Source organism: Eublepharis macularius, chromosome 1, assembly GCF_028583425.1.
Source record: "Eublepharis macularius isolate TG4126 chromosome 1, MPM_Emac_v1.0, whole genome shotgun sequence".
Classification (NCBI taxonomy): Eukaryota; Metazoa; Chordata; class Lepidosauria; order Squamata; family Eublepharidae; genus Eublepharis; species Eublepharis macularius.
In genome coordinates, this window is record NC_072790.1 from 160,085,438 (window position 1) to 160,098,395 (window position 12,958).

General features: G+C 41.5%; 2 protein-coding genes across 7 annotated transcripts in view; one reads left to right on the forward strand and one right to left on the reverse strand.

Moving 5' to 3' along the window:
- Positions 1-265: 265 nt before the first annotated feature.
- Positions 266-6,137, reverse strand: DPY30 (dpy-30 histone methyltransferase complex regulatory subunit). The gene is made up of 5 exons (XM_054983114.1): positions 6,028-6,137; positions 4,349-4,420; positions 4,214-4,261; positions 3,424-3,566; positions 266-482 (listed from the first exon to the last, which is right to left on the reverse strand). The coding sequence occupies exons 2-5, from the start codon at positions 4,382-4,384 to the stop codon at positions 410-412; spliced, it is 300 nt and encodes a 99-aa protein (XP_054839089.1). The 5' UTR covers positions 4,385-4,420; positions 6,028-6,137; the 3' UTR covers positions 266-409.
- Positions 6,138-8,377: 2,240 nt separating this feature from the next.
- The window catches only part of SPAST (spastin), a 64,040-nt gene continuing 59,459 nt past the window's right edge, over positions 8,378-12,958 (forward strand). For 3 of the 6 annotated variants that reach the window (XM_054987632.1, XM_054987648.1, XM_054987664.1), the window contains exons 1-2: positions 8,378-8,904; positions 10,477-10,563. In XM_054987632.1, the coding sequence (XP_054843607.1) occupies positions 8,502-8,904; positions 10,477-10,563 (490 nt within the window). In that variant the 5' untranslated portion in view covers positions 8,378-8,501. The remainder of the gene's footprint in view (positions 8,905-10,476; positions 10,564-12,958) is intronic. The other 3 variants (XM_054987639.1, XM_054987656.1, XM_054987671.1) reach the window with 1 other exon arrangement.

Here is a 12,958-nt window from a genome sequence, read left to right on the forward strand (position 1 = left end):
AAATATCATGGCGACCAATGTTTACACTTAGTGGGGTGAGTCTACTTCATTGATGTCAGAGCCTGGCCATGTATATATCATATGAGGACAAGATTAGTCACTTCTCAGTCATTTTGGACTTGACTATTTTCCCTGTGATGCAGTATTTTTTTTTACCATGGTGAAACATTATTGAAAAACTTAAAAGTCTCTCAAAAGAAATTTCAAGACTTTATTCTGAAGGCCTTTCCTCCTCAAAAGCTAGTTTAAAATAAGTGAACACATAAAATGTAAGATACTTTATTAAATAATTGCGAAGAAGTAGCATGAGAATGAAATTTTTGGCTTTGTAGAATTTATACATCAGACAATGATTCATGATTATTTAAGCATATACATTGAGTAATCAAGTGGTCTTCTTCAAAAGGAATTAATTTCGGTCCTCAAACTGTGCCTTATTTTTTAACAGATACGTTGCTAGGAACTCAATAGGATTTGGTGGCCTGAGAGGGGGGGAAAAGGAAAACATATGTATTACTTGAATAACTTTAACTTAAATACTTTCATTCCAAAAATATAACATACAATAAAGCCAAAAAAAGAGTACTTTTACATTATTAAGTAATATTCTTTCACTTTTGTTCCCAATAGTCAGTAAGAGGAAGACAAGTTTTTACTAAGTTCTTGGTTCTTTGCCTTCCACCTACTAGCTAAACAATTTCACTTAATTTAGCTGGTTATAATGTTTGACTGACTCTCTATTCACATGCATTTTGGGGGCACCTCTAATTTTAACATTAAGTATCAGGAATACTGTGTCTAGTAGATTTGTAAAAAAATCTTTTATTATTCAAGATCATCAGACATTTTAAAACATATGATAGCTGGCAATTAATATATGAAGAAAACACCCAGGGCCTAAGCAGGAAAAGATACATCAGAGCTGAAATTTTGATTTCATATACCATATGTTTGCTTGCCTGTTCTTCAGTAGCTTGCTAGTGCTATATGAGGAGGAAGAGGAATGTTTTCTTCTAATTTAATCTTTTTTTCAGACTACATTGTACAACTACAAGGTATGGTAGATTTTTAGTGGTTCATTTAATCTGCTCTTCTATGTTAAATTCATGAGAAGTAATTCATTTGTTTAGCCAAATTATTCCAATCTGTAGAACAAATTCATTTTACAACCAAAACAGAAAGTGCTATGATTTACTAAGAGGCATGCTGTGCTCACTATACTCCTCTCCTGCTTTGGGAGAGAAAGGAAAAGAGAAGAAATTGCTTTCTGTTTATTCATGTTTGTAGACAAGGAGGAAGAGATTGCTTGTTTGTAGTGGTTGCATACAGTTATCTCCCATCCCTCCTCCCTTTCTGTGGAGTGCAGCTGAAAATATAAGGGTCTGGAAGGCTTCAAATAATTCCCTGCAACTCCTAGGTGAACTGTAATTTCTTCACACATTGAATTTCTAGACATGGTTAAATCCCAGTTTGGAATCCAGGCTTATAGGGAAGATGTGTGTCTGTTATGGGCCATCAAGTCGTCTCCGACCCATGACAACCCTGTGAAGGAAAGACCTCCAAAACATCCTATCATTAACAGACTTGCTCAGATCTTGCAAACTGGAGGACGTCACTTCTTTTATTGAGTCAAGTCATCTCGTTTTAGGTCTTCCTCTTTTCCTACTACCTTCTACTTTTCCTAGCATTATTGACTTTTCCAGGGAATCATGTCTTCTCATAATATGACCAAAGTACGATAGCCTACGTTTTGTCATTTTAGCTTCTATGGAGAATTCAGGCTTGCTTTGATCTAGTACCAATTTATTTGTCTTTTTGGCTGTTCATGGTATCTGCAGAACTCTCCTCCAGCACCACATTTCAAATGAATCAATTTTCCTCCTGTCAACTTTCTTCACTCTCCAACTTTCACATCCATACATCATAATGGGGAATACCATTGTTTAGATTATCTTGATCTTGGTTCCCAGAGAGACATCTTTATCTTTAAGGATCTTATCTAGCTTCCTCACAGCTGCTCTTCCAAGTCTCAATCACCTTCTGATTTCCTCATTGCAGTCTCCCTGTTGGTTCATGATTGAGCCAAGGAATAGAAAAACTTGGACAATTTCAATTTCATCATTAACTTTAAAATTCCGCAATTCCTCAGTAGTCATTACTTTTGTCTTCTAGATGTTCAGATGTAATCCTGCTTTGGCACTTTCTCATTTAACCTTCATCAGTAGTTTGAAGTCTTCACTATTTTCTAACAGTAACGTGGTGTCATCTGCATATCTCAAATTGTTAATTTTCCTTCCATCAGTTCTTACTCCAGCTTCTTCTAGATCTAATCCAGCTTTCCTTATGATATGCTCTGCATAGAGGTTGAACAGGTAGGGAGATATTATGCATCCTTGGCTGACATCTTTGCCAACTGTATACCATTCTGTTTCCCCATATTCTGTCCTAACAGTAGCCTCATGTCCAGAGTACTGGTTGTGCATCAAAACATTCAGATACTGTGGCACCCTCATTTCTTTTAACACTATCCATAGTTTTTCATGGGAAGATACAAACTCAAATATGTCCTGCTGCCTACATTCGCTATCTAACTGTACATTAGGTGTCTAACTGTAGCTTGACTGAAACCTTCCTGAACCAAGAAGCTTTAATCACATTCTATAAAAAAGGGTGTGCATGACCAGGCAAATAAGCTATGTTCACATCTGTCATAGACAAACCTATCTGTGACTTCTGAACGCAGCCATTATCTTGGGCTTCTTTTCCTATAGAATTTTCTTGGTAAAGAGGGAGACACAGGTCTGGTAGCAGCTCACTTGTCACAAAAGAAGAGCAAGGAGAATAACTCATGGACATATTTTGCACTGTCAAATTGGATTGCATTCTGTTTATGATTAAGTCAGTCTTGATTTTGATCCCTGTTATTATAGCTTTTTTAAAACCTTTTCTTTTCAATGCCAATGTTACTAATTTGTAGACCAAAACTGGATAATCAGCTTTTACAGCATGGTATCCATGGTGCTTTTCAAATTAAAGGTCACCAAAAAAAGCAAGCCCAAGTGCTTCACAGGGAATAAAAAAGCCTCCATGCTGACTTTTTTTTCTGACCAAATTAAAAATGACAAGCCTGCACCACAAGAGTGTTTACATGAATAAAAGCTCCATTTTAAAAAAGTTTACCTGCACACAGAAATCCAGCATGTCAGAAGAAGAGCTGTGGCCTAACCTTGTCCCCAACATAACAGTTTTAGAAGGAGTTTTTTGACAAGAGGAACATTTAATCATATGAGTGACACCTAGAGACTGTACTACTGACTGAACTACTGTACATTCCAGATATGTTTTCCACTGCAGGTAGTGTACAAGGAGTAATTGTGTAGGTAAAAGAAAAACAATCCTAAGAAAAATGCTTATGCACCATACCTCTCTTTTGCAAGCACTGCAAGGCCTTGTAGCAAGATAGGCACAACTGTCTGATCCAGATAGGCACGTGTAGGTAAAGACTGAAGATCCACCTTCTGTTTAGATGTCTTTTCTGCAGCAGCCTTCTCATTTTCTGCTATCCGCTGAAGAATTTAAACACATGGTGCATGAAGAGAGCAACAGTTGAAAATATGAAGCCATGAATTTCTGAATTAGAATATCCAAAAATAACCAAAGATCAATGTTTTACTTTATACTCTTCACTCCTTGAATGAAGTCAATGTGCTCTCTTAAAAAGATCATAAAGAACCCTAAGATAAAGTTGCATTTCTCAGATAAGGGTGAAAGCTCACATTTTCAAAGTTTTTTTTAATGACTGGCTGTGGCTCCAAAAAAGTATCCCTACATACTGACACGTCATAGCTTGATTTTTAGATTTACAGCAAATATTTCTGATGCAATTTAATTAAGCTACTTTGCACTGAAAAGGACATGAAAAGGTACCAAAGCATTCTATGTGGTAATATATATATATGCTTCTACTGATTTCATATACCAGGATCCACTGAGCAACAAGCTTTGTAAGGCTGAGTCCCATTAAAGCAGGCTCCCCCCACCCCTTAGTTCCACTATTCAATCTCTTTTAAAAAAACATACCAAAGATTGTGTGGCTAAACTGGAAACGCTATCACAACCCGTGACACATTCTGAGCCCTCATTCACTCAGAGCTAGAATTCACTCGCTTGATTCAAGGTTAAACTCATTAAGTTACATGAAAATCATAATTACCTCTACATTTTCTGTAAGACCATATTCTGCATGAGGATTTTCTGGAACCTGTAAAATACCACACTATTATATAATAAAAATAATGAAATTTCTTTTAAAAGAATAGAACAGTAGAAATAAAATTTCAAACATTACCTGTGGCTGACTCTCCATGATCTGTTCTGTGTCCATGATATGATGTGTAGAAATTATCAAATATAAAGTACGCTTGGAGGGAAAAAAATTACCAATTACACTGTGATACATTTTAAAAGCTTACATGAAATCTATAATTAGTAGTTTTAAATTGTTGTAAAATAATTAATATATTGTTATATTTGGGTCCAAATGTTATCAACACCCAGCTTACAATTCTTTTTGTACAGATTCATTTTTTCCTGTTGGAGGCATTTTTTACTATACTTTTGCATATTAAATCTTAAATTTGAGTTACTACACTATGAGATTGCTGAACAACATCAAGTGGTTTAAACTATTAGAAACTACCATTTTGCTTGAATTAATTGTCAAAATTACCTGGAAAAAGCTTTAAAATTTTTGTGTGGGAATCAGGTGGTACATGCTGATGAATGACAAGTAACAATATTTTTGACCAACTAGTGTTTCAAGATAGCCTTTAAGTGTATTGCAGTATATAGGATGTATTAACATGGCTTAATCTGAAGGCAAAGTGACAGAGGCTATGTCATTCTGTTCCACAGTAAATGTAGCTGGCTGGGGAACCAGACAAAACTAAATGTAGTTGCAGCTGCTATCTCAGATGCCAGAAGCTGAGCCAGGTCCTTTTGGGGGAATGCATCTCAATCCAGATCAGGCATCTTCTCTGTCAAGACAAATCCCTCATCATCTATGTTGTCTGGATTATGTTTCAGTTTATTCACCTTAATCTGGTTTATTATCACCCCAAGACAATTATTTGTGATCTTTAATTTGTATTCTGGACTCTTGCCCAGGTTTACCCAGCACAGGTCTTACTATTATCACACTAGGGTTGAGTCCAGTGGAACCTTAGAGACTAACAAGATTTTCAGGGTGCAAGCTTCAGATACCGAGGGAGCTCTGACTCCTGAAAGCTCAGCATTAAAATCTTGTTGGTCTCTAAGGTGGTACTGGACACAAATCCTGCTGACCTACAGTAGACCATCACGGCTATCCACCTAAAACCCACTAAGGCATGCTTGAGAGACCTGACTTGTTGCAAAAGTGCAACCTTTGGGATGATTTGCAGAAACTGCAGAAATCTTGTAAGTTGGTTTTGCTCAACAGCCCATAGTATTTGTTTTTTAAGTGTCATCTTAAGAAGAATTACATCTGTCTAAACACATTAACTTCGGTGAACTTTGACTGGCGTAACTCTGCTTGGAATGGCACCCACAGACTTTGGGGGATGTGTTCAAAGAGTAAATCCGTTGATGGAATGACAGCTCACGGCCAAATCCTGCACATGTTTACTGAGAAGTAAATCTCATTGACTTCAATGGAATTTACTCCCAGTTAAGTATGCAGAGGATTACAGTCGAGGACTGCCTTGCCATACGCTCTGTGCTCGGACTACGCTGGCCAGAAGCTGCCCAACTGCCTCGCATGAAGAAAAGGAGCTGTGTGCCTCTCGTTTTGATAATCTGCACCGCGAACCTTCCCGGCCTAAAACGGCAGCGGACGCTTTTCTGTCGGCATGCTGGAAGGGAAAGCGGGAGAAGGTTGGGGCCCCATCAACTGAGGCGCCGACCTGGCAGTCCCCGGCCTGCGCCTTCAGGGCACGAAGTGTGGCGTCCTACTCTACTAAGCTCAGCCCACAGATCGCTCTCCCTCACCTCCTCTTATCCGGACAATCTTGGTCCGAAGACGCAAACGAGAGACAAGGACCCGTCGCGGAGCAACGAGCAAAACAACCGACTTCCCGAGTCGCAGGACGAGCTGTCGTACCCTGATGCCGTAAACGAGAATGTCGTGCTTCAATGCTGTAGCACGCCTGCGCAGTGAGAGAACTTTGGCGGACGAGAGAAGCGAAGTAACCTGAGTTGAAAGAGAGGCGATAAGAATGTGGATTCATTAAAATAAATTTTGTAGGTCTTTCCGTGTATCTCAGTCGCCCCTCCTTATGAATGATTGTAGGTGCCAGTACCATTCCTGAGGAGTTGGCCGTGTTAGTCTGTAGTACCAAAATCAAAAAGAGTCCAGTAGCACCTTTAAGACTAACCAATTTTATTATAGCATAAGCTTTCGTCAGATGCCTGATCAAAACTGGGCAGATACAGAAGAGGAGGGGGAAAGAGAGAGAAAAAAGGGAGGGGGCATAAATCACAAGAAGGCAGAATGCAATTCTGTCTCACTCTGCAGTTTCAGGACTATGCTTTTCCTAGTCCATCATGCCTTGGGTCTAATAGCAAAAAGGTGGCTTTCATGGCGTGGGGAATAACTGCAGCAAATTCTCAAAGTCTGAGCTTGTTTATTCGTTCTGTTTAATACTTCACCTTTCTCAGGATGGTTTGCCGTTACAATAAATAAGCAATATAAACAAACAAAGCTTAATATAAAAGAATAAAATTCGGGGGGAAAGGAGTATTAAAAAAATTCATGGAAAGAAAAAGAATACTTGCGCTTAGATACTGCTCTTCTAGACAGATTAGGGCCCCACTTAAAGCAGTGAACAAAGTATATTATTATCCCCACAGTACACCTGGGGAATGGGCTGAGAGGAGGAGCTTAACCAAAGCCACCTGCTGAGCTCATGGTTGTAGTGGGATTCAAACCAGTAAAGTGCTGATCTGCAGTCCAGCTATTAAATCACTATGCTAAAACTATTGGTTAGAGAAGTAAAATAGCAAAGAGTCCAGTAGCACGATGGTTGTTGGGGGTTTTCCGGGCTGTAGCACCTTTAAGACTAACCAAATTTATTGTAGCACAAGCTTTTGAGAGCCGCAGCTCTCATCAGACGAAGAGAGCTGTGGCTCTTGAAAGCTTATGCTAACTATTATATCCATAGATACATCAGATTCATCATGTATCTATGGCTACATCAGATGTATCCATAGATACATACACCCAGCAAATTTTCAAGGTAGAGGGGGAATCAAAGCTGGGTCGCTCAGGTCCTAGTCTGTCACTCTAGCCACTATACCACACTAGCTCTCTAAACTTCAAGTTTCGACTGTCTAGTGCCTTTATGGGAATGTATGGGAATCATTCATACATTCATGTCTGTTGGGAATGTATGAATGCCACTTTGAGTTCCATGATAGAAGCTGGGATATAAATGTTAGAAGTAAATCAAATGTGTTACATTAATACCTATTTATAGGTATTTATATTTCACTAAGACTCAGGACGGAATCATTTAAGAAACAAACCTTTATCAGTTTATGGCTGGGGAACTAGCCCTCTCTCTCATTCACTAAAAGTCATTATGGTGTTATTGGCTAGAGTGATAGACTAGGATCTGGGAGACCCAGGTATGAATCCTTGCTCTCTGCCATGGAAACTTGCTGGATGACCTTAGGCCAGTCACACACTCTCAGCCTAACCTGCCTCATATGGTTGTTGTGAGGAAAAATGAAGGTAAGGAGAATGATGTAAGCTGCTTTGGGTCCCCATTGAGAAGTGGGGTATAAACGATGTAAATAAATAAGAAACACAAACAAACAGTTTAATTTGCAGCGGCAGACAGCGGCTAGGTACCGTATTCGGCAACTGAGCCACCTCCAACAGCCATGGCATTCTGATGAGACCTCAGCCGACCGATGGAAAAAAAGAGAAATCCTCACTCCCGTGGTGTAATGCTGCTCAGCGCACATTCGTTTCTATACAAAGCTTTCTAGGGCAGGGGAAAGACTAGCTTAGTCTGTCTCACATCGTACACCATCACCAGTACCTGACCTCACCCGAAAGACTCATGGCGGAATTAGCCCTCTGCCTTACCCCTCCCCCCCCCTTGCCCCATAAGAAAGGTTCTCAGATTGATGTCTATAGGAAGCTAACAAAGCGACTAGCGCGTCGCGAACGTTTACGTCAAACTAAACCGCGTTAGTCTTTGGGCGCTGCTTCGAGCAACGTTCTGTCGTCTCGGCCACGCCCCCTATTGTCGCCTCACTCTGCGCAGGCGCCTGTTAACAATAGCCCCGCAAGCCTGGGAAGACCGGTTGCGTTGCTTCATATTCAGGAAGAGTCGCAGCGTAGATTCTCCGCGGGCGCTTGCGGGCTAAACGAAAGGGGCGTAGCCTCTGCCATGGCCGGGCCGCGCGGCTGTTTGTTGTCAGTCGTTGGCAGCGGGTTATGGCGACAGCGGTGAATGAATTCTCCGGGCGGGAGAGGGAAGAAGAAGGGCTCAGCCGGCTCCAGCTCCCCGCCCCGCGCCGCCGGGGCCTCCCCTTCACCCTCGTCCGCGGCCGGGCCGGCTCCCTCCGTCCAGCATCAGCAGGCGGCGGTGGCCTCTCCTCACAAACGGAATCTTTACTACTTCTCGTACCCGCTCTTTGCTGTCTTCGCACTGCTTCGCTTCCTGGCTTTCCAGCTCGGGCTGCTCTTCGCCTGGCTCTGTGAGCGCCTTTCTCGCGGCAGGGCCCTCATGGCAGCCGCCAAAGACACCGCCAGCAGAGCCGGCGCCGGCGATGCCCCCGAGAGGGTGAGAACCTGCCATAAGCGCGCATTCGAGTGCATCTCCACGGCGCTGCGCATCGACGAGGACGAGACCGGTAAGCGGAGGAAGCCGGGTTGTCGAGCTGCCGAGCGGGCTGCGTGAGGAGGAGGTATCGCGGCGAGAGCCAAAGGGAAGGGAGCGAGGCGCCCCCCATACCCGCCCTCTCACAGTATAATGCTGGCCACGTATGGGCTTCGTTCCCTTAGGCATCCGTGCCCAAGGGAACGTTACTCGGAGGTAAGCCCACTGGGGCTTCTTTCTGGGTGTGTTTTTATAGGTATAGCTGCGTGCGCCTGCTTGTGAGTCGCAGTTCGTCGGGTGACTTTGCAGTAAAAGAGAAATATGATTAGGGACGTGATAGGCCTGAGGTGTTAAAAAAAACAGCTTTAAGCTCAGCTTGTACGCGTAGTTGAAGTGGCAAAGGAGAAAACAGTGTTTTCCATCCTTCGTTTGAATGTGTCCCAGTGCATAGCTTGAATAAGAACAACGGTTGCAGATTCACCAGGAGTAAATGGCAATTGCTAGTTGCTGCCATGCGTACAGCTGGGTGTTGGTAATCCGGGGAGGCGGGTTGTGGTAGTGGATGCCTTCGGAAAGAGAAAGCGAGTGTTCGTGTATCTAGGCGAGAGGTATTGACATGGAGGGCTTGTGGGTGGAGTCTTAGATTCAGAGCAGAGCTTTCTCAAAGAAAGAGACTTTGTGCTGCCCTATCGGTCTCTTTGTTCTCTCGGTTCGGATTGTACTTCTGAGCTATCACCGCTTTTTCTTTTGTAACGCTGCCTGTCAGGTTTGAATTCCTGAGGTGCAAATATTATTTCAGTGGTTGCCGATGTGAGTGGAAAATAATGCCTATATAGTGGTGTGCTCTGGACCTGTGCTGGCCAGAATGGTGTTATCGTTGATGTTGTAATTTGTGGGACTTGCTACTGTTGTCAGAGCGTGAGAATAAATTCAGAGATAAAACTACAGGTTGGGACTTGTTGCCTGCAAAAGTAACTTCAAGCTTGCTTGCTAACTTCTATGCTCTAGAAAAAAGGTAAACTATTGACAAAATATGTTAAAAACATTTGGGAATGTATCCTTTTGTTTTAATTGGCACCACTACTAACAAGCTTCATACTGTAAGTGGATATGGCTTTCATTTGCTGAAAATAGGTCCATAGTACTCCAATATTGTTTATTTGGAAGTACTCTTAAAAGTTAATAGAGTTGCAGTCATGTGCAAGCATGAGAGTATGTCCTGTTGAACTTAATGGAAAATTCTTCTGAATTTATATGCATAAGATCATGCTGCACAATTGATACATTTTGCAGTGTGGTGTAAAGGTTAGTGTTGGCTTAGGATGTGAGAGATCCAAGTTTAAATCAGGGTCTGCTGTGGAAGCTTGCTGGTTGACCTTGGGCCAGTCTTACACTCAATCTAAGCAATTTCACAGGGTTTTTTGAGGCTAAAATGGAGGCGAGGAGAATGATGTATGCTGCTTTGGGTTCCCATTGGGGAGAGGGGGGATATACATGAAGTAAAAGAAATAAGGTATCGCAGAAATAGTAGATAACATTTAGGCTTTGTTCACTGTCTGTAGTTGAGATGGTACTTTTTCATGATGAAGAAAATATTTTTTTTCAGCAGGACAAAAGGAGCAAGCTGTGGAATGGTACAGAAAAGGAATTGAAGAACTGGAGAAAGGAATAGCTGTACTAGTTACAGGCCAAGGTAAGCCAACCTTGGGTGTATGAAATTGTGCATGCTGGTATATGTGTGCTTGTCTTGACTTTTTTCCTTCTAATAAATTGGGCTAGAGAATAAGTCTGAATGAGAAAACCATATGGTAGAGAGTGGACATGGTAATATTTCAGCAAAAAAAATCTTCAATAATTTTTTGATTGAAGTAAAAAAGGCCTAGTTCTGTTTTTATGTTATTGCCTTGCCTTGTGATGAGATCTTCAGAGCAAGTAAAAGTTCCTTAAGGTTATATGCTGTTTAGTTCAATGCACATGCCTAAAAAAGAATTGTCAAATGAATAAAGCACAAGAGCAGGCCAGCTTTTTCCCCCCTCAAAAGAGCAGTTTGTTGGCAGAGGAAGCTTTTCATAAACATAATCACATGTTCATGTCTGCACATCAGGAGCTCTCTTAGATAAATTTTTATCCTTCTCCAAGAAGGTGGCATACACGGCTTTCTCCCATTTTATTCTTGCAGCTATTCTGTGGGATAGAGTAAACTGAGAGAGTGACTGGCCCAAGGTAACCCAGAGAGCTTCAAGGCAGAGTAGGGATTTCAACCTGGACCGCCCAGATCCTTGTCTGACACTAACTGCTACATCATCCTGGCTCACAGAACAGTTGGGTTGCCTGCTTTTCAGACATTAAATTTGTTGGTTAAAGTTCAGCTGTTATTCAAGTTGAGCTGGATTAATGCTGATCCAGGTCAGTAAAGGTTTGGTGGCCTGCTTGGCTCATATGTGCTGAACTGATGTAGTACTTGTTCCTGTATGGTGATACTCATTTATGCGTATTTATCTAAATATTGGACTGTTCTTCCACACTCTTTAGTGAGAGAGAGCAAATTGTATGGGTCTGATTTGTTCTAAATCCGCATGGATTGCTTAAATCCACTTGGCCACCTGGATCCATGCTATGGTAACATCAAAACTTGACTATTGTAATCCACTGTGCGTTGGTCTCCCATCTCAGTTAACTAGGAGGCTCCAATTGGTGCAAAATGCTGCAGCTCAATGGTTAGCAGGAGCGAGCAGGAGCATGAACATCACTCCCATCCTACCGTCACTCCCTTGGCTACCTATCAGTTATCATGCTCAATTCAAGGTACTGGTTATTACATACAAAGCTCTTCATGGCCTTGGCCTGACATACTTACAGGACCATCTCCCTCCCTATGTCCCTCCATGGCAGTTTTGTTCATCCGAACAGGGTCTCTTGCAAGTGCCAACCTACACATGGGCAAAATCAACAGCAGCCCATACATGGGCTTTCTCTGTGGTGGCCCCTACCCTGTAGAATGGCCTGCCTGAGGAGGTCAGGAGAGCCCCCGTGCTCTTGGCTTTCTGCAAACAATGCAAAAAGTGAATTCAAAAATGCTTTTTACTTAGATAGGAGGGCGGTATTGTAGGGAGGTGGTCTCAGATGTTTTGCTAATGAGTTAGGAATCATAGACTTCACCATTTTGTTGTCTTACATATTATCTGTTGCTTTAAATATGTACTCCTATGTATTACTTGTGCTTCATGTTGTCTTATTCAGTCCTAGAATTGATTATGTTCTGTTTCGGCAGTTCTTCAGTCCCGTATTGGATTCTTGCTAATGCTATGTCTTTGTAAACTTGTATTCATTTACACTGTGATATTGTTTATGGAAATGTCATTGACACTGTATGGAAATGCCTACCTTTGTCCTTGCTGCTGATTGTACTAATCTCACACTATGTAATCCGCCTTGAGTCTCAGTGAGAAAGGCGGACTATAAATGAAATAAATAAATAAACACAACTAAAGTTAATGGAATATAAGCTGTCTGCATGCAGGTTTACAGATCAGCTTGCTTAAAGTAAGCCACGTAAAAGCTGTGACACTTGCAGTGGCTCTTGTACATAGGATTGCAACTTTACAGTTCATTTGCAGCTTTACAGTCCAAACATATTTATGCTTATTTGGAAGTAAGACCTATTAAATTCAGTGGGATTCTTAGTAAGACCACTTAAAGTAGATTCATTTTTTTCGTTATACTTGGAACATTGTGAAGACCTCAGCAAATAGAGCATGTTGCTTGTTGTTCAAGTATTGGGTATCTGTTGAAGTTCAGAATAAAGGTTTTGGCAACGATGTCAACTTGTATAGTGAATGGATGAGAACCAAGTGGAGAGTTGGGCAACTCACTACGGTACAAAGCTGCCTTCCATTACTTCCTCTGCTAGACCTTCATCCTGTCCGTTAGCTCCCAGCCCTTGAACATAAAAGCCTATGAACATCCAAACTGTGTAAGAAGAGTTCAAAATACAGGAATGATGTATTCAGTAGGATGACTCATAAGCACAGAACGTGTCCTGCTATAGTGGGACTTTTAAAAACAAGATCTTTTATTAGAAAATCTAT

Coding starts and splice junctions, on each gene's coding strand:
- DPY30 (XM_054983114.1), bottom strand. CDS start 4,384: ATGGACACAGAACAGATCATGGAGAGTCAGCCACAG. Junction 3,567..4,213: donor GTCTTACAGAAAATGTAGAG/GTAATTATGATT, acceptor TAAATTCTTCAG/CGGATAGCAGAAAATGAGAA. Junction 483..3,423: donor GCAGTGCTTGCAAAAGAGAG/GTATGGTGCATA, acceptor CCCCCCTCTCAG/GCCACCAAATCCTATTGAGT.